Genomic DNA, 20429 nt, shown 5'->3' on the forward strand with positions numbered 1-20429 from the left:
GTGTGACTCTGGCATATTTCCCATCCCTTCCATGAGGAGTCTAGCAGTAGACTGTTTATGTGTTAATAGCAATTATCGGGAACCAGTGCCGAGATTTCAAAAAGCCCAGCAAAAAGTATGCCCATGCAGCTCCAGCTTCCTCAACTCTTAGACAGGAGCAGTCTCTCTTGTGCACTCCAGAGCTGGTGATAAGCATCACACAATGGACTGCTACACAGAGGGAATTGCCAAACTGTCTATAACAAAAATCTTGGGGGGGGGGGGGGGGTGTAGAATAAAAATCAGTGTCTTCTAGGTGGAGAGGACCCACAGGGCTAAGCTACCATATGTAAGTTGTACAGTAAGGGCAAAGCCTGCAACTGCAGCCAGAGGAGAACCACCATGAGGTAAAGGCTTCATACTAAGTGACTGGATAGGAGTTCAAGCCTAGGCTTGGCTGGCGATGCCCTGGGATAAGCCACTGTGCTTACAGTGCCTGCTTTTACAGTAGGAACAGAAAGCTGAGCAGTGATGCTATGGAAGTACCCATGGCAGGAAGTGGAGGCGAGTACAATGCAGCTTCTGGTAGCACCAAGCAGGCAGAGGCAAAAGCTAGCTGCCACCAGCTAAACTGGGTACGTCCAGCACCATATGCAATTCAGGAGTTCCAGTTCCTGTTAGACTTGGGGTAGAGATAATTTATTAGACTTTTCCACATTAAAACCTGACAGGCAGTATAAAAACTTTTAACTGTATTTAAAAACACTGATTCTCTAAAAACTCCCAGCATGGCTGAGAGTTAAGGAGGTAAGCGCTTAAAGAAAAAATCTAAAGTTCTTGTCGCACCTTCTCTGGGTCGTTTTGCACTAGATCCTGCTGGAGTCTTGGGCTTGTTCTTTGCCTTGGCAGGACACCTGGAAGCTGCAGCCTTTGGGCTGGGAGCTGCTGCTGGAGCCATGGGAGTGCTGGGCTCCAGGAAGGAACTTTGCAGCTCCAGAGCAAAGTGATAGTCCATGTGCTCTGGGAACTCCCACACCAGCACAAGCTGGCCGCACTTCTCACAGCACTGGTGGTCCCCCAGCGAGGCAGGAGGGAGTGGGGTGAGCTCAGGAGAGGGTGGCAAATTCTGCTCATTTCCCTCTATAGCTGGCTCTAATTTCAGAAGGGTCCTGGAGCTGGGTGGAGTTGAGGGTGTTTGTATAGCATCAGACAGCGACTTCTCACAGGGAAGCATCTTGTAAGGAGAAGTAGGGCTCCCATCTCCGGGACTCTGTTTCACAGGGGACTCCAGGTCACACTGCACTGAGGCAAGTCCAATGCCATCTCTCTCTTGGTCCTTTGCAGAGCTGGGCACAGGTGACTCAGCAATGGTAGCAGCAGGCAGGCTGGTTGCTGCCACCATCTGTGACTGCTGCCTTTCTGCCGCCTTTTGGAAGAACGACTCAATAGCATTAGCTGGCTTCTGCCTAAACTCTTTGCTTGGGCTCCTAAAGAACTTGACCCTGGGCCTCCTAGAGGACATGTTTTCGCTGGCAGTGGTAGTGTCATCAGGCTGGGTATCACTCGTCAGGAAGGTGGCAATGCCTGCAGAGCCTGTAGCAGGCTCTGAGAACTTGCTTGCCGAGAGAAGCACCGATATGAGTGGTGGAGACCTGCAAAGGACAGACCAACATCAGCTCAGACACCAGCCTGGAAAGCAAGAAGTCTCTTGAGGTAAGACTTTAAGTAACGTAAAATGTTCACAGCCAGGAGACAGGGGAACTGCACTCTGGGTATCTGGCAAGGGGTGGGAGGAGATGTTTCTTCTGACAAAATGTTAGTATTGCTACCTCCAGAACAGAGTCTCACAGACATAGCAGGCTGTGTTGGGCAGAGCAGAAAGCCTCTTCCCAGAACAGCATTTCCCAAAGGAAAGGGCACTGGAGCAGGGACAGCCAGCTGCCAGCCTGGACTTTCAGTCTACCACAGGCCAGAGCTGCTGTGAGACTCCCAGGCAAGATGAGAGCAGCAGCCTTGTCGAAGCCGAATGGGACCTTCTTGCCTTAACTATGCCTCAGCCTTCACTGCAGAGCAGGAGGAAAGGAGAAAGCAATGTTGAATACGGGAGCTCCACACCTTAGTTTTCCTTCCTGCCCCAACAGCCTCCTCCCAAAAAGCACCTTTGTCCTTAGGGGAGGAGAGCAAGGCCTAGCTAGCTTCTCCAGCCCAGCAGGCAAGGACTGCCTCACTCCAGCTGGACACCACCCTGCCAGTAGCAAGCATCAGCTCTAAGTACAGAAGTCAGAAGTGTCTCACCAGATGTGGGGCTAGGAAGAGGCCAGGCTCTTACAGCTGTCCTACCGCTAACAAGTGGAGGTCACTGCGCTCTGCTGTACGTGCGCTGGGGATCACTTTTCCTGCCAGTTGGCATAACATTCTTAATCCTTTCTGTCAGGTCCCTGGCTCATCCTGCACCTCCTGCAGCAGAACAACCCCTGACAGAAACACGAACGACTTCCTCCCACACTCACCAGGCTGCCTGGTGAGCCCCAGCCATGTTGCAGTTTTGGATGAGGGCAAAGGCATCGTTGCACATTTTCTGGGCATCATAGCGGGACAGCGCGCAAAAGCGTGACACCCGGGTGTCTCCCTGCATGCGGATGACCACCATCAGCTGCTTGGCCACTCGGTGGTTCTGCAGAGAGAAGAGGTAGCCGTGTTTCAAGCGACACCTGCAGGAAAAAGCAGGAAAGGCCGAGGAGACCGTCCGGCTGCCCAGAACCCTGTACGATCAGCTACCACCTCCCGATGATGCTGTGTGACAGATGGCAGCTTGTCCTGCCTGGCCTGATCTCCAAGGGATGAGATACAGGACAGCAAGTGCTTGTACAGCTGTGCCACATAGGATGGGAAGCAGTTACTCCTTGCTTTCCTTCAAAGGCAGCTGCACACCTTTTCTTGGCACGCCCTGCAGGGATGAAGCTAGCCGATTAATCTCACCCTGGCCTGCAGTCTACCATCCAGATTTGAGCGTATTGCTTCCTCTCACAGCCCACAGCACAGGCAGAGCTGCATCAGCAAAGGGCTTGCAAGGGAGCAGCAGTGCAGCAGGATGAAGGTCCGGTGGCTCAGGTCCCTGCATCCTAAAGCACGGGACAAGGACCATTCTTAGTCCTGCAGTGTTCTGGGGCAAAACCATCCTTCCTGACTGGGGTCCTGCATGCCTTTTTGCTTGGGACACCTCAGCACACAGGCACACATCTGAGAGCGAGCAGATTTCCTCCCCCACTGCACACTACCCTCAGCCTCCTGCAAACAGCTCACGGTGCAAACATGCTGCGTGGCTTCCTGAAGGCCAGCCAGGAGAATGCTGTCCCCATGCCTCTCCTCCTTACCTGGCTCCTGTCCTTGGTCAGTCTAGATTCCAGCTCCAAGGCCAGCTGCAGAAGCCAGTGTTGCACCTGGACAAAAAAGTGGTAACAGACAGGTTGGGCCTCTGCCACCAGGCCAGAGCAACGCTCCGCATGCTGGGGAATGCCAGAGGGACATCAGACTGGAATGGATGCGGACTATCACGAGGCCCCATAGCTGGAGTACTCCTGGAGAAATTAGCCCAGGTGAGGATTAAATGCTGGAGGCAAGGTATTGGAGATACCATAGAAGTCCTGCAGCATTACTACGAGACTTTGCCAAGTAATCTGGGTCCCCTGCCCTGGATCTCTCTTCGTGTCTCCCTACAGCTCTGTGGGAACCACTCCCCAGCTAACAGGTAAGGTGCGTCCTCCCTCTTTCTTTGGGCTATCTACCTTCTTTCTAGTAACCAAGCCCTTGAAGCTTGGCACTGTGAGTACCTTTTGAACAGCACAGACCCACAGTCTTGCTCGTGGCAATTACAGTAAGGTTGAACCTCTTTTTGCAGTTCGTCAATGCATTTCTGTCAAACAGGGATATCCCTGATATCTGGGGCCCAAACCACCTCTTCCCACTGTACCCCTAGACTGAGTTTCAGGGCACTGTGACACAGAAAAGCAGCAGTTCTGCGAGCTAGTCTCAGCTTTTAGAGTTCTCATCTCTGGTGCAAAGACCAAGCCTTGTGCTAGATGTAGGCTTCTCCTACCTCATTCTGTGTGGCCAGGGCTGTCTTCCCAGGGAAGTTCTTGCTGCAGCCAATGGACTGGGGCAGGTACCGGTTTTTGACAGGTTCATCTTCAATTCCTCTGCACAAGTCATAGAGCCAGGACCTGAAAGCCACAGAGGAATCATGAGGTAAGGCAGCAACAGACAGGCAGGCATCACTGGGCAGCAAGCCAGCATTCCGCTGAGCCATGCTTTCAGCTCTGTGCAAGCTGTGACTCTGCCTCTCATCCCCAGCTCTGCAGTTGCAGCCACAGCTGAACAGGCAGGCTTCCTTCAGGCCACAGCTGCCTGTCAGCGCAACTCCTCTGCCCCTTTTCCTGAAGTGGCAACAGTTCACCAGTCTGCAGGGCACCCTAGCCACCACTGCTCTGGGCCCAGAAGTGGTGTTTCAGGCTCCAGTCCAGCCTTGTAATTTTCTCTGTAATGAGACTGTCAAGCCTGCCTGCTTCCCAGTTTGCAGGGAGCCCTTCCACAGCTTGGCCCCATCCTTAGGCACTGTAGAGGAAGGCAGAGAAGCTGGCTGACAGGCAAAACATTATCCTGGGGAGGGTGCCTGGGAGCAGGCAAGACTGGAAACCTGTTTGTGGGCCTGCCAGACCAATGCTTCTCAAAGATGTCACTGAAGTTTTACCTTCCAACCTTCCTAATCACAGCAGAACCACCTGTGACTGAAAGGAAGTCTCAGTTCCTGTCAAGAGGCAAGTTGTGGTGAGTGGGTTATTACCCAGTTTTGTCTCCAAAGTGAGTCTGGAGCTCTGTCTCACTGAACTGTGTCAGCTGCCCAATGTACTCTACTCCCAGGATGTCTGTGATGGCAGTGCCAAGTTTGCCTCCCAGGTTACGGCTACAGCAGAGAAAGAAAAAGAGAAAGAGAAAACACAAATGAAGCACCATGTGGAGACTATGCCAACTCTTCTTGCAGCAGCTGTCCCTAGATCAGGACAGCTAGAAGCAGTCAGGAACTAGCAGGAAAAAAGGGAACACTTGGTACATAACAGCTTTTCTGCGCATAACAGGACACATAAAAGTTGAAGTGGGAACTGCTCCTTGGCTCACCCAGTTTCAGTGCTTCTCCCTCTGCTCCATCTTCAAAACGTGGTCCCAAACCATGCTCTGAAGAATGCCTCACACGCTGCCTGCTTCCTCTTACCCTTCCGCACAACCCCCCCTCCATCCCTAGTGAGACCCTGAAAGCAGAGAACAGCAGTGCAGGTCTGGAGAGCAGGACCAGGGATCCATTCCTCTGGAGCAGCAGTGCTGGTAACTCTTCCCTACACCAGGAAAAGTACTTGCACGTAGTGTGGATGCTCAAAACCAAACTACATCTGCTCTCTGGGAGCACAGCTCTGTCATTCACACTGGGGCACAGCTATGGCCTCCTTTCCCAGTTTCTCCTGGCTTACACCTATACACCCCAGCAGTCATCTTCAGCACAGCTCTACCCAGGGAAAGGCTGCCCACAGGATGCTAGTGGGCTCTTTGAGTGTGGTCCCTTCACTAGCAGGACTGCAGCTCCCAAGCATGCTCCTCCTGAACTGTTGCTCACAGCTGTGAGGGATTACTGGCACGATTTCCTCTCCGTTTTTTACAAGCATTGATGAACAGTTACTGTGGAGTTGAAAGCCTTTGCTGACTGCTATCAATTAGCATCAAATTGCTCTCTGTTGAGGTGGCCAGGAACAGCTTCCTACCCCAAGTCACTTTAGTTCTGCTCACATAAGCAATGATGACAAACCAACAGGAGCAAGTACCACAACAATGAAGACAAACAGAGCTCTCTTCCTGATAAAAGCCTGGATAGTGGAAGCACAGCACCAGCATTTCAAATACATGCTCTTGCCACAGAACAGCTCAGCCTGAGCCCCAGGTTGCACAAAAGCAGGCAGGTCCCCAGTACTTACATATTGCTGACAGGCAGTTGGCTGAAGAGCTGTGGGACAAATCGCGAAGATACTAGTGTCTGGCGGTTGGGCTTGTTTAACCCACAGGCCAGTTTTGCCAGTGTCTGTAACACAGAATAGGGTGGAAACCCTGTTATTACAAACTTTGCACTGACTTTATTGTGACTCTACCTAATGGCTTGTGCTGCATCACCTCTAAGAGCTGCCTTTGGAATAGCTGCTAGTAAGGACATGCAGGTTGCACCGTTGCTTGCTCCCAGGTAGTACCCACCCCGGGACTTGGCACGCACTGGCTGGGTAGTCTGAAAGCACGGCTGCTTCCAGACTTGGAGCTCTGCAAAGGCCTGGACTCCCGCTCCAGGCAGCTTAGGGGATCTGGGTCTATCACCTGTTCTGGTTGGCTTAGTATTCCATCAGGCAAGCATGCTAGAGCTTCCAGAGCATCCCCATAATCCTCCCCAGGCTATTTCTCTCACTATGTCTTGCTCCTTCATCTTCTGTGTTTGTCTTGCTTTTTCTCAATGTCACTGTGTTAATCTTCTCTCTGCAAGGTTCACAGCTGCATAATGCTGCAAAAGGAAATCTGCAAAATACAGAATTGCTAGCCTGGAAGGGATGCTCTCTAGCCTATCTGCTATACAGCTTCCCCTCCCACTCTAATCTACCACAGGATCAAGAATACAAAGACCAGCTTGAAATACGTTTATCTGGGCGTTTGGGGCTTTTTTTTTTTTTTTGAACAAGTGTAACGATTTCCTCTTTCACTGCTTTACCACACATCCTATAACTAAGCAGAATTTCTTCTCTGCCTCTTGAGCTATGATCTTTATTAGCAGCCTGTTTTACAGGCTTACATACGTTCTCACTCTTTTCTAGACAAAGTAGATCCCTTTCCTTCAACTTTTCATATCCAGTCATTTTCCAGATGTACAATTATTGTTATTCTTGTTTCACTGGAGACTCTTCCAAGTTTATCCATACTATTCATAAAGTGAAGAGCTGCAACCTGAACCCATCACTGAGATTTCATGGGAAGAAATAATTACTTCTTCTGACACCTTCTCTAATCTTGCACGTGTTGAAATGGCATTTGCCATTTCTACAAGAGCACTCATATTACTGACTCATCCTGCTGCTTGTCCACAATAACTCCAGGCTACTTCCAGACTTACTGTGACTTAGCCAAAAGCCTGCTGGTTGCTTTTTTGCTATAAACCACAGAAAACATTAGTGAGGAGCATAAGAAGCAGTGCTCGGTGATTTCAGACTGTTTCTGGGCTTTTCCAAGCCTTTTTTCAGCTCTAATTTCATCTCCCAGAACTCTTACAACCCAGGCCCTGAGACCCATCTGTGCTTCGCATCACCTGGGTTCCTACAGCTGTTCCCTCTCCATAGGCTTCAGTGAAAATATTGACTCTTAGTGGACCTCAGACAGATCCCACTCTAAACATCCCAATTTGAGTGCAACTCACTGAACAAAATCATTATGGGAAACAACAGCATTGTCTTCAGCTAGATGCATGCCCTCCAGATAGCCTCAGTCGTGTATTTTCATAGGGTGTCATGGTCCACTTAACGCGACTCAGGGTGAGGTGTTAGAAACTTTAAGGTCAACACCTCACATCTGCAGTTTCGCCTGCACATTAGGCCACTTATGCTGTCAAAGAGGGCACGTAAAGAGTTTGGCAAGAGCAGTTCTTGATAAAACCATGCTGTCATCCTCCAGGTGCTTCCAAATAGCTCATTCAATTATTTGGTCTCATTTATCAGCTGGGTTCCTGGTGTACTCTAACAAGTTAGCTCACGAGGAGGAAAAGTCCCTCAGGAGAGTTTTCTTCAGGAAAATAGGAGAGCTTAAAGCAGGAAACCTCTACCTTGAGTTTTAGGCAACAGTGGCTGTGGCCAGGGAATGGTTTTTACTGACACAAATTCCCAGCAACTTGGAGGAAGAATAATACCAGTTTGGGGCACTGAGGTGAGTTGGGTTGCTTTTCCTCTTTCTGGTCAACCAGTCTTTACCCCTGCTGGCCATGCTCTGGGTGATGCTCAGCCAGCTGCTGAGAGCAGCCGCAGGAGCACTTCGTGCATGACAGCAGCTGCAGAAACAAACGGACTTTGATGCTGCAGCTATAGACAGTTTCCTGTTGGGTGAATGCAGGGTGGTTTGCTGAGAGCACCTAGCACTCGTTTCATTCTTTGCAGAAAAGGTTTGTACCTGCAGAGGTGAGTTGGCTGTGGAAGCATGGTAGCGTGTTCTGCACAGCCATATGTAGCCTCTGGTAATCTCTGCATTGTGCTTGTGGTATAGATATACAGTTCTTCAGGGATAGCACAGTACATCATAATTTCCTTACTCCTTTGTAAAAAAAGGAAAAAAAAAACCAATAATGCTGGCATAGAAAATGGAAGCTGGGAGAAGCTGCTAGGGATAGCAGGGCTCTTCTCTGTTATTCTTGATTAAAGAGAGCAAAAAGGCAAATTGAACATCCCTTCCCACTGGAAACTTCTACACCAGTGATATTCCTCAGCTAGCTCATTTCTGCCTCACAGTCTGCTCTAGTTTCAAGGCAAGCAGAACTAGCTCCAGCACCTGTGTACAGCTGATCATAGTGCCAGTTGTTTCTGCAGCAGTCTAAAATGAAATTTATCTTCCTTAAATTCCAAGGGATCCATTTAGTCTTTATCCTTTTCTTTTTTTAGTCAGAGCCTGCATTTTTAGAGTCATAACTGTACAGATAAGCTCCTTTTGCAAAGAATGAAACGAGTGCTAGGTGCTCTCAGCAAACCACCCTGCATTTCACCCAGCAGGAAACCGTCTATAGCTGCAGCATCAAAGTCCGTTTGTTTCTGCAGCTGCTGTCATGCACGAAGTGCTCCTGCGGCTGCTCTCAGCAGCTGGCTGAGCATCACCCAGAGCATGGCCAGCAGGGGTAAAGACTGGTTGACCAGAAAGAGGAAAAGCAACCCAACTCACCTCAGTGCCCCAAACTGGTATTATTCTTCCTCCAAGTTGCTGGGAATTTGTGTCAGTAAAAACCATTCCCTGGCCACAGCCACTGTTACCTAAAACTCAAGGTAGAGGTTTCCTGCTTTAAGCTCTCCTATTTTCCTGAAGAAAACGCTCCTGGGGGACTTAAAAACCCTTTTCCTCCTAGTGAGCTAACTCATTAGGGTACTCCAGGCAGTAAATTAGTTGAGTGCTGACTGCATAGGCCCCATCTCTGGGAAAAAAACTCCTCTCCTTCCCAGATGTCCTATAATTTCCCTGAAGGTGTGCTCACACATGGCTGCATTCCCCAGTCAGCTTGCCTTCTATGGGAGACTTGGAAGAGTGCATAGGAGAGTGTCTACGGCACATTTTGACTCTGCTACTCAGAAGAAATCAGGCTGATGTGTTACACACGTACCTTGTTGTGCGAAATCCCAGCTGAACACTTGAATCCAGTGGCTGCTTCTACAGCCACCCTCATTTCTTCCACAATTACTGCACCCATGGTCAGCTGTAGGTCAGGACAATCAGGGTTATTGAAAGACAGCGATGCCAGCCACTCGTGCAAGCCATGTTGCCGCAGCTCCTCTAGAAAAAGGATGCAAAGGGGATCAACGTGGGCATTTCTTGCTGAGCCCAGCAAAGGGCCCGGTAGCATCGGCCAGCCCCAGCCAACAGCCACACGCTTCTGTAACTGCGCGTCAACAGCGAGGACGAGAAGCGGGCACCTTAAAAGCCATTCGTTGGGGAAGACATAGATCCCATTTCCCAACCTCTTGCTTCGGGGGAGAGAAAGCAGCCCGCCCTCTACCTCTGTTGATGTAGAGGGAGTGTTACCAATGGAGCGGGAGAGGGACAGCACGGGGGGCCCGGGGCCGGCAGCAGCAGCGGGCTCCTTTCTCACCGCATTGTGCAGCCCCAAAGCAAAGCCGTTAGAGCCGCCCCGCCGCGGTATCCAAAGCGCCGGCCCCGGCGGCCGAAGCCCCGGGGGGCCGGCGGGGCCCGGGTCGGTGCGTACCCTTCGCGCCGGGCTGGGGGCCGGGGCCGGGGCCGGGGTCGGGGTCGTCGGGCAGCCCCTGCACGAAGGTGGTGGGCAGCAGCGCGGCCGCCAGGGGGCGCCCCCGCAGGGCTCGCAGCCGCTCCCGCGCGCTGCCCGTCAGGTCCAGGTACGCCTCGTCGATGCTGGCCCGCTCGATGGCGGCGAAGCGCGACAGCACCTGCATCACCTCCGCGCTGGCCTCCCGGTACCTGCCGGGCGGCGGGCACAGCCTCAGGCGCCGCCCCGCGTAAGGCGGCCCCCGCCGCCGCCGACACCCCCGGCCCGATCCCCCGCCCCGCTCACCGGGTGAGGTCGGCCTTGCCCCGCGCCTGGGGCACCCGCGCCAGCGCCAGCTCGGGGCACAGCGCCCGCGCCTCCGTCGCCCACATCCCGCGGGACACGCCGAAGGCGCGCGCCTCGTAGCTCACCGCGATGATCCTGCAAGACACGGAGGGCAGTGCAGGGCGGGCACGGCCCGGCACCGCCGCGCGGAGTGCAAGGGGCCGGGGCCACGGCCGGCCCGCCGCCGGCGGCACTTACCCGCCGCCCTGCCACTCGGTGTACTGCACCACGGCGCAGGGGCGGCCGCGCAGCTGCGGATCGAGGCGCTGCTCCACCTGCATGAAGAAGCAATCCATGTCCACCAGGGCCACCACACGCTCCCGCCCCCGCGACATCCCACCACCGACTGACTGACTGCCCGCCCGGCAGCATGGAGCGCCCCGCCCCACCGACTCCCAGTCGTTCCCCCCCCCCCCCCCGCGGGCCACGCCGGGAGTTGTAGTTCTCGGGGAGGGGGGGGTGTCGCCTCGACGGTGCGCGGCGCATGCGCTTTCCCCGCCAGCTCCTTCCCCACCGCACATGCGCAGAGCCGCTGCGGTGTCGCGCGTGCGCCGCGTGCCGGCCGCCCCCTCCTCTCGCCCGTAGGTGGCCGGTGGCGCGGGCCCGCCGCCGCCATCGCCATGTCGGCCGAGCAGGTGAGCAGCCTTTGCGAGCAGCTGATGAAGGCGGTGACAGTGATCATGGACCCAGCCTCCACGCAGCGCTACCGTCTGGAGGCGCTCAAGGTACGTGGCCGGGGAGGGGAGGTGCCGGGCTCCGGCCACGCGGGTGGCCCGTCCGCACGGCTCCGGGGCCCGCTCGGGCCCGGCGGGCGAGAGCGGGGGCAGGCCGGCCCCGGGCAGCCCCCGAGGCGCTGGGAGTCGTCAGCGGGCGGGGGAAGGCGGCGGGGGCTGCGCCTGCGCGGCGCTGGGGGGGGGGTCGGGCGGCCCCCCCGCCCGGCGTGCTCCCCGAGGGGTTGGGGCTGCCCCCCCCCCCGGCCCCAATTACCGGCCGCCCCGTGCTCGCTCCTGTGTTTTAATTGCGTGCGCGTGTCCCCCGGTCCTTTCCCAGTTCTGCGAGGAGTTCAAGGAGAAGTGTCCCATCTGCGTGCCCTGTGGGCTGAAGCTGGCGGAGAAGACGCAGACGGCCATCGTCCGGCACTTCGGCCTGCAGATCCTGGAGCATGTGGTCAAGTAAGGCAGCTCGCCCTGCCGCCCGCGCCCCTGCGCTGGGGAAGGGTGCCAGCCCGCTGCCACACAGCCGCTGGCCTGGGCTCAGCTCCCGTTCCGGCACCTCCCGCCTCAGGGAGGCACTTTAAGGACACAGAGAGTCTGTTCTGCAGCAGAGGACAGTTGCTGTCCTGCTCTGTTTCTTTCCTCCTCTGTAAAAGAAAGGGAGTAGAAAATGGCTTTCGGGCAGGTTAGGAAGGTTAGTTCACCGAGCTCTAAGATATGTTGACGTCGCAAGACGTAAATAAGCACGTAGGGCTACCAGTAGGTCTTTGCGGCGTTCTATGTCATTAGCCTCATACTAACAAAGAGGCTTTGTATTAGTTCAGTTCTGAGATTCCTCTCTCTGCCGCCTCTACAGACCTGATGCTTTGTGCTTTTGCTGCTGCTTCTCATGTCTGTTGACCTCAGTGGTGCATGCCCATTTGCCAGCAGCAGTTTTAACTCACTCAGCCTTTTCATTAAGGGATTGGGCACTGGCAGAGTCAGTGAGCTGTAGCATTTCTCTCTAGTTTAGGTAAAGAAGTGATGGTTCATTGAGAATAATGTCAGAGATCTTTATAAAGGTTTTGACTTGGTGTACGTTTTGTTTCTCTTTTTCTTTTTTGTTTTTAAACTCTTTTGAACAGGTTCCGCTGGAACAATATGCCTCGTTTAGAAAAGGTTTATCTAAAGAACAATGTCATGGGCCTCATATCCAGTGTAAGTATCTTCTACCCCAGACTGTTCTCTGAAACATGATTCTCTCACTTGGAGATAGAAAGTGGGAGCGAAATGAAAAAGTGCTATTCTCTGTCTTGTAGTCAGGTCAATAACCATGTCACCTGACATGGCAGGAAGTTGTGAGGCTTATATAACATATATAAGGTACTTTTTCTTTTTTTAGGAGGAAATTCAGTAAATACGGTTGTTCTTATCCTTTGCAAGAACACTGCATTCATTATCTTGGTCATGTTTTCTCTATCATTGTGATTGCTCTCGTGACAAAGTGACCTTCTTTTGAGGAAAAGCCTTTTGGTTCCTCACGTTCGCTAGCTATGGGTGCTTGGGAGGGGTAGGAGTGTCATCCACGGTAGCTGGGATGAAGAGCTGCTCAATGTTGTGTTTTGTTTTGTTGTTTTTATTTTGTGTGGTTCCCAGGTTAGAGTTATAAATATCTGGTGTTTGCTGTTTTGTATAACTCTGCCCCTCTTCTATCACAGGGAACTCAAAGTATTCTGGAGGAGGAAAGTCACATTAAAGATGTTCTGTCTCGCATCGTGGTGGAGATGATCAAGCGTGAATGGCCTCAGCACTGGCCTGACATGCTAAAGGAGCTGGATACCCTCTCCAAGCAAGGGGTATGAAACACACCTGTCTGTTCTCTTCTGCTTGCTCATAGTATGGGTTTCTGTCTTCCATCATCCTGAGGAAAGCCTAACTCACTCATGGTCAGGTGAGACAGACTGATGATGGACTCAGAAATCCCTGTGCTATGGGTTAACCCTGGCTGGACGCCAGGTGCCCACCAGAGCTGTTCTATCACTCCCCCTCCTTCTCAACTGGACAGGGGAGAGAAAATATAACAAAGAGCTTGTGGGTCGAGATAAGGATAGGAGAGATCACTCACCAATTACCGTCACGGGCAAAACAGACTCAGTTTGGGGAAAAATTAACTTGATTTATTACAAATCAACCGGAGTAGGGTAATGAGAAATAAAACCAAATCTCAGAACACCTTCCCTCCACCCCTCCCTTCTTCCCAGGCACAGCTTCACTCCCGGATTCTCTACCACCCCCCCAGCGGCACAGGGGGACGGGGATGGGGTTTACGGTCAGTTCATCACATGTTATTTTCTGCCGCTTCATCCTCCTCAGGGGGAGGACTCATCACACTCTTCCCCTGCTCCAGCGTGGGGTCCCACCCACGGGAGACAGTCCTCCACGAACTTCTCCAACGTGGGTCCTTCCCACGGGCTGCAGTTCTTCACAAACTGCTCCAGCATGGGTCCTTTCCACGGCGTGCAGTCCTTCAGGCACAGACTGCTCCAGCGTGAGCCCCCCACGGGGTCACAAGTCCTGCCAGAAAACCTGCTCCGTGGGCTCCTCTCTCCACAGATCCGCAGGTCCTGCCAGGAGCCTGCTCCAGCGCGGGGTTCCCACGGGGTCACAGCCTCCTTCGGGAACCCACCTGCTCCGGCGTGGGGTCCTCCACGGGCTGCAGGTGGATATCTGCTCCACCGTGGACCTCCATGGACTGCAGGGGGACAGCCTGCCTCACCATGGTCTTCCCCACGGGCTGCAGGGGAATCTCTGCTCCGGCGCCTGGAGCATCTCCTCCCCCTCCTTCTTCACTGACCTTGGTGTCCGCAGGGTTGTTTCTCTTACGTGTTCTCACTCCTCTCTCCGGCTGCCGAATACCGCCGTCCCAACTTTTTTTCCTTCTTAAAAATGTTATCACAGAGGCGTTACCACTATCGCTGATTGGCTCGGCCTTGGCCGGCGGCGGGTCTGTCTTAGAGCCGGCTGGTATGGGCTCTGTCGAACACAGGGGAAGCTTCCAGCAGCTTCTTACAGAAGCCACCCCTGTAACCCCACCCGCTACCAAAACCTTGCCACACAAAACCAATACACCCTGTAAGATTAAGTTATTCCAGGAGATTATTTTAGCAGAGAGAGGGCCGTCCTCCTGTCCTGTTTTCCCAAGGTGTGACTTGTATCTTCATGCATGGTCACTTTCTCTCTACATCTCTAAGCTAATGTCTAGAGATTTTAACGTGCTGATGGAGTGTTTTTCATTTGGGGACATCAGGAAACTCAGACGGAACTGGTGATGTTCATCCTCCTACGTTTGGCAGAGGATGTGGTGACTTTTCAAACTCTGCCTACCCAGCGACGACGAGATATTCAGCAAACCCTCACCCAGAACATGGAAAAGATCTTCAGCTTCCTACTAACTACCCTGCAGCAGAATGTTAACAAGTACAGACGCATGGTAAGAGTCTCCTTTCCTTGGGTTCAGTCAGTGCTGGAGGTGTCTAGGAAATGGGATACAACTCACAAGTTGTTGGTGAAGCAATTGTAGAAACTGTCTGAAATCCGTTGCTGTCACTGTGAGGTAGGGGTCTGCTGTGGCCTAGGAAGCCGGTGCTGATCAGAGAGACTAAACACACAAGGTTGACAGGGTTAGTGTTGGTAGTTTGGGTTTGCTAGTCTAAATGGCTTGAGCGGATGCGTGTCTCATCCGTACTGTTGGAATGCTCTGCTGACAGTAGGGGTGTGTGGCTTAGCAAAATGAAGGTGTGGTTGTGGCAGAAATGGGTAGATTTGAGGTAGTTTATGTAACACACTGGTAAAGTGATGCCGTCCTGGGCTCACATCTGCTCTCTTACGCTGCAGTGGTCTCTTTGTGGTGAGGCACCAAAAAAATGCATGAGTTTTTGATGTCTCAGCGTTGCATCTGGGCCTCTCTGGTCCTTTTCTCCAAGAGCTCAGGTCAGGAAGCCCTTTTTTGTCAAGTTGTGGTGAGGAATGCTCTTCTTTTTTGTGTAAAGAGACTTCTTTCCTGAATTCTTACCTAGAGTCAGAGATGTGCAGGTGTTCAAGATGGATGGTGAAGGCAAGTCTCTACACCAGTCTGTTCCTATGAGAAGGAAGTGGATTTGAGAGTGAAGCACAATTGAGAAACCAATCTAGAAATAAGCTGCTTAGGTGTATCTCTTGATCTTTTTTTCTGTGAATTAAAATCCAGAGTTACACTAAATGTGAAACTGGGAGGCAATAAAAAGCCATCTCCTACCTGACTTTTATTCATTTTCCTGATGCACTGACAGGCTGAACAAACCCACCTGTAGAGCAGACGGTTCTCTGTGCAGTTCATGGTGGTGGGTGGGAGACCCTGGTGCATTTTGTAGTCTGGTTGAAATGCATTTCCAGGTAAGGTTTGAATTGCAGTGCTTGAGGCTCTGAAGTGTGGCTGCTTCTGCTAACGGTGGAATCTTTCTGATTGGCAAGGTTGGAGCACCCCAGGAACAAGAAGCCCTCACCACTCCACAGGTTAGCAGATCTTCGGGATGTTTGTGCACAGGGTAAATTCTGAGGGTTGGGTGTTCAGTTACCTGTCTGCACACTGAGACTGGGCAAGATGATGGACAGTTCCCCAAGACCATAATAATCTGCAGTGCTTATAAGTATGCAGTTCTGGTATGGTGGTTTGGTTGTTAAATGTTTGGGACACAACCAGATTAACTTAAAATCACTGCACTGAATACATTGATGGACTGAGTTTCCAAACCGAAACCTTGCAGCAGAAAGGAATGCTTGTGGTGTCTTTGCATCTGAAAAACTAATCAGACCTGAGTGTCTGAGGGACTCATTTGCATTAGTCAAAAAGATGGTGCAAGCAGTGCATTGCTGCTGTTAAGAGTGTGGAACTGGGAGTCAGGCTGTAAGCTCTTGCCCCAGCTCTACCCAGCTGTCTTTCTGACCATGGACAAATCACTGTCCCTTTCAGACATCAGTCTCAGTACGTAAAAGCCACCAGCATCTTTCAGAGTCTGGCTTTTGGATGTAAGATGCTGTAAAAGGTCAAAAGTTTCTTCCCTGGAAGCTTCCAGGAGGCACTGAAATGCCTTTCCTTCTTGTCCCCTCTGTCTCCCTGGTGCCTGCTGACTGGAGTGTCATCTTTTGGATGAGAAGGAAATTGTGGCTTAACTTGCAATTCAAAGTCCTATTGTCTTACCTGCCAGGGGGCTGCAGAGGTAGTTATGATGGCTGCAGCAATGTCCTGAGCAGGAGACTGTGTTGCAGCCACTTTCACTAGGGAGCCATTCTGTGAAGCTGCTTCTGGCTGCGTTCTTGAGAATAAGCCTGTCCAGCAGTGGCTGGGTGGAAGTGTGTGCTGTAGCTGCTCACTTACTATCTCTTGTTTTCTTTTTCAGAAGACTGATCTGGCTCAGGAGCCAAAGGTGAGTGGAGCTATGTGGGAGTTAGCGCATTAGTCATTGTTAAGACCAAGATTGCTTAGAAGTAGGCATTTCCCAGGCTTTGGAGTCTATTGCCTGCAGTTCTCATTTACAGATGGATTCGTTCACCCATAATACAAAGCCCTCGAAAAGGGAGAAGTGAGGGGTGGCAGCAGAAGGGTCCAAGTCTCTCTCTCAGGGTGGTTCCTGGTACTGTTATTCCAGGGAGTGGACAGCTTTAGACGGGAATTGCTGTTTCTCTCTGGTTCTGACCTTTTGCATCCTCTCCATTCACAGGCCCAGGCAAATTGCCGCGTGGGAATAGCAGCACTCAACACCTTGGCTGGCTACATTGACTGGGTGGCCCTGAGCCACATCACAGCAGACAACTGCAAGCTCTTGGAGATGTTGTGTCTGCTCCTAAATGAGCCTGAGCTCCAAATAGGAGCAGCAGAGTGTCTCCTGATTGCTGTCAGCAGGAAGGTGAGTTCTTCCTCCTCAGCTTCTCTGGCTCCCCTTTGTTTTCTCCTTGTCATGGTTTAATCCCAGCCAGCAACTAAGCACCATGCAGCCACTCACTCACTCCCCTCTTGACCCAGTGGGATGGGGGAGAGAATCAGAAAAAAAGTAAAACTAGTGGGTTGAGATAAGGACAGTTTAATAGAACAGAAAGGAAGAAACTAATAATGATAATAATAACAATTCTAAAATGACAATAATAAAAGGTTTGGAATATACAAAACAAGTGATGCACAATGCAATTGCTCGCCACTTGCCAACCGACACCCAGTTAGTTCCCGAGCAGCAATCCCCTCCAGGCCAACTCCCCCCAGTTTATATACTAGGCATGATGTCACATGGTATGGAATACCCCTTTGGCCAGTTTGGGTCAGCTGTCCTGGCTGTGTCCCCTCCCAACTTCTTGTGCCCCTCCAGCCTTCTTGCTGGCTGGGCATGAGAAGATGAAAAATCCTTGACTTGTTGCTAAGTAATGTTTAGACTAACTGAAAACATCAGTTATCAACATTCTTCTCATACTGAACACAAAACATGACACTATACAAGCTACTACAAAGAAAATTAACTCTATTCCAGCCTAAACCAGGACACTCCTATTCTCCTCTATAATCTTCAGATCGAGCAATGATATCTTTGCCCTTTTATTTAAGAAACAAAATTCAAATTTGGCTGCTTATGGTAATGATATTTAGTGTGAATGTCATGTCAACACAATACATACAGCAACTGTTGGAACCCTGTCCAACTTCTGTGCTTGCCTCTCCTCGCAATTTTGGAGATCCCCAAGTTGGAGGTCCCCACTGACTTTTTTTTCCCCCACTTTCTATGACTGTGAAGTGGGAAATATTGTCACCAGCTGTGTCATCTGGCAGCTCAGAGAAATAACAGCAGGATCTAAACAAGTGATTTGACCCATATGTTCACAAGCAGCTTAGTGTCAAGGCTGAGTGTTTATCAGCTGCCTTTAAGTAACTAGCCAGTCTGCTGTGAAGAAGAGTTAAAGTTTCAGGATCGTTATTTCAGTTTAAAGTTCCTGTGGTGGGATTGCTTGGGGAAATTTCTTGAGATCAGGAATACCTTAGATTTTTTGGCAAGTTTTTACTGAAATCATTTGTGGACTGTAAGCCCCTCCCCAGATGGAAGGACAACTGGGATCTCCCTGTTTCACTTGCAGATGGGAATAAATAGTTATGTAGGTGGGAATAAATAGTTATGTTCTAATTGAGGCATTTGGTGTATTTTACACAAAGGGTAAGCTGGAGGATCGGAAGCCTCTGATGGTCTTGTTTGGAGACGTTGCCATGCACTACATTCTCTCTGCTGCCCAGTGAGTACCATCCTGCTGCTGTAGTTTCACGTAAAACTGCATACAAATGGCTTTGTAGACGTGATTTGCAAAAGATATTGCTGCTTAACTGCAGGAAGCTGGGACTGGGTTAGGAGAGAATAAAACCACCATTTCTTCTGCAAAACCTGAAAAACTGCAAGTTTTTTCAAATCTCATAATTGAAGGACAAAAGTACTGTAAACGTCACTGCTTCCTCAAGCTTTCTCTTTTAGCCTGAAACTGATCAGGGGGGACTCTTTCAGAGAGGCAGTTTCAGAGGTTTTAGATGCCAATAAAGCAGTACGTCTTGATAATAGTAAAGAAAATCCCACCACAATAAAATCAAATTGCCCTAGTCCTCTTTTTATCTACAAGATAGATAGCAGTGTGCCTGTTACCTACAGTGTGAGTAACTGTGATCCTGTTTTTCCCCCTCCCCTCATTCCCAGGACAGCAGATGGAGAAGGCCTGGTGGAGAAGCACTATGTTTTCTTGAAGAGACTTTGCCAAGTTTTGTGCGCATTGGGCAGCCAGCTGTGTGCGTTACTAGTAAGTCTCTACTAATACCAACAGCAACCCTGGCAAGGCTAGTTTTTTAGGGCTGGGGATGAGGCAACCCTGACCTAAGGTAGGACCAGGGTTCTGTCTGTACATTTGGTAGCTGTGGGGTTCTCTCCACACATTTGGAAAAGACAGAAATGGCTCTGCTTGCAAGTGGGATAACTGTATCCTGCCAAATCATGGGAATGTAGAATGGAGAGATCCTGACTGATTCAAGGCCTCTGTTGTCATCAAGAATCACTTCCTATAACCTCTGTAAAACGCTGAAGCTTCACTGAAAATTGGTAAAGTTTCTTGCTGTCTACTGCTACGGAAAAACTACTCTAGGAAATTAGTCTTGTGTTGGAAGCCTTTTAAATTTCCCTATTAAAAATAACTCAAAAGAGTATACCTGTTTGTTCTTCTACCAAGATTCTCTCAAGCTGAAGGAAGAAACAGGTTTTGTTTCTGCTGTTCATCTTTCTGATGTTTTTGTGTCAATGTTAAGATGAAGATGCACATTGATACGTTGCATGCCATGCTGGTTGCTGAATTCCTGCTCCCTTCATTCAGCACAGTGCTTCTACAGTAAAGAAGGCAGGCTTGTTGAGAGATGCTATTTGTGGGGAGACTGAGGCAGCCAGCCTGTGCAAGTGATAGAGCAAAGTAAATTCTCACAGGGAGGGAAAGAAAAAAAAAACCCTTTCAGAATTTATCCTTAAAAAGAATGGACAGCAAACAAAGGATGTGTTACTACTTTCAGTGACTTCACTTGCTGTTAGGCAGTGGGAGCCATTAGTCCGTAATGAAGTAATGAGATGGGGATTTAAGTCCTCATGTCCAAGTTCACTTGGGAGAGGCAGCACTGAGCTGTACAGTTCCAGAACAGGGATCTTGAGGGCGCTAGGTCATATGGTTAGCGAGGAGCAGCAAAACCTTGAATTTGTGGCTCCGGGCAAAACTTATTTTCCTGACAAACTTCCCAGAAAGTTATTCGTAAGAGATGTCCATACATTAAATGCAGGAAACATTTGGAGGAATGGGAGTGAAATCATCTGGGTGTGTTTGCTTGTGAAATTCTGCAATCCACAGTTGCATATTGCTCCACTTTGGTCCTGCTGGGTGGGCTTGACCCAATAGGAGCAAAATTGTGACTCTATCTGAGAAGTCACACTTTTCTCTTGAGTGAGGGTGGTGTTGTCTCCAGCACCCCCAGGCTGGTCAGCAGAACTTGCTACTCCTCAGACTATACTGGTTTCAGAAAAAATCACAGTTGTTCAGTGTTTTTGGTTTTTTTTCTCTGCTCCTTTACAGTCTACAGCCTTGTATGTAGTGCTCCTGCTTTACCTGGAGACATGCCACTTGTGAGGCCAGCCTGACATAGAGTTACTCTTTTGTCTGAAATTGTTTGTCTTCCTAATAGGGCTCAGATTCTGATGTGGAAACGCCAGCCAACTTTGGAAAATACCTTGACTCGTTTTTAGCCTTCACAACCCATCCCAGCCAGGTATGTAAAGGGCTGAAAG

General features: G+C 50.7%; 2 protein-coding genes across 11 annotated transcripts in view; one reads left to right on the top strand and one right to left on the bottom strand.

Moving 5' to 3' along the window:
- Positions 1-650: 650 nt before the first annotated feature.
- On the bottom strand, positions 651-10738 carry POLH (DNA polymerase eta). Its single transcript, XM_052805255.1, has 10 exons — positions 10565-10738; positions 10328-10462; positions 10004-10233; positions 9404-9573; positions 5997-6100; positions 4820-4939; positions 4076-4199; positions 3354-3419; positions 2490-2653; positions 651-1631 (listed from the first exon to the last, which is right to left on the bottom strand). The coding sequence occupies exons 1-10, from the start codon at positions 10699-10701 to the stop codon at positions 779-781; spliced, it is 2103 nt and encodes a 700-aa protein (XP_052661215.1). The 5' UTR covers positions 10702-10738; the 3' UTR covers positions 651-778.
- Positions 10739-10891: 153 nt separating this feature from the next.
- Positions 10892-20429, top strand: part of XPO5 (exportin 5) — a 31886-nt gene continuing 22348 nt past the window's right edge. For 2 of the 10 annotated variants that reach the window (XM_052805241.1, XM_052805242.1), the window contains exons 1-10: positions 10901-11091; positions 11417-11538; positions 12204-12276; positions 12777-12914; positions 14366-14548; positions 16494-16520; positions 16815-17000; positions 18287-18363; positions 18813-18912; positions 20327-20410. In XM_052805241.1, coding sequence (XP_052661201.1) covers positions 10987-11091; positions 11417-11538; positions 12204-12276; positions 12777-12914; positions 14366-14548; positions 16494-16520; positions 16815-17000; positions 18287-18363; positions 18813-18912; positions 20327-20410 — 1095 coding nt within the window. In that variant the 5' untranslated portion in view covers positions 10901-10986. Of the gene's footprint in view, positions 11092-11416; positions 11539-11631; positions 11765-12203; positions 12277-12776; positions 12915-14365; positions 14549-15567; positions 15610-16493; positions 16521-16814; positions 17001-17806; positions 17939-18286; positions 18364-18812; positions 18913-20326; positions 20411-20429 lie in introns of those variants that run through there. The other 8 variants (XM_052805245.1, XM_052805239.1, XM_052805234.1 and 5 more) reach the window with 8 other exon arrangements.

Source organism: Harpia harpyja, chromosome 13 (assembly GCF_026419915.1).
Source record: "Harpia harpyja isolate bHarHar1 chromosome 13, bHarHar1 primary haplotype, whole genome shotgun sequence".
In the NCBI taxonomy this organism is placed as follows: Eukaryota; Metazoa; Chordata; class Aves; order Accipitriformes; family Accipitridae; genus Harpia; species Harpia harpyja.

What these genes read in the sequence shown, in the direction of transcription:
- POLH (XM_052805255.1), bottom strand. Translation starts at nt 10,701, where the DNA reads ATGTCGCGGGGGCGGGAGCGTGTGGTGGCCCTGGTGGACATGGATTGC. An exon ending in ACCGAGTGGCAGGGCGGCGG is followed by an intron (nt 10,463 to 10,564) that starts GTAAGTGCCGCC and finishes CGTGTCTTGCAG; the next exon opens with GATCATCGCGGTGAGCTACG. An exon ending in CCCCCAGCCCGGCGCGAAGG is followed by an intron (nt 9,574 to 10,003) that starts GTACGCACCGAC and finishes TCCTTTTTCTAG; the next exon opens with AGGAGCTGCGGCAACATGGC.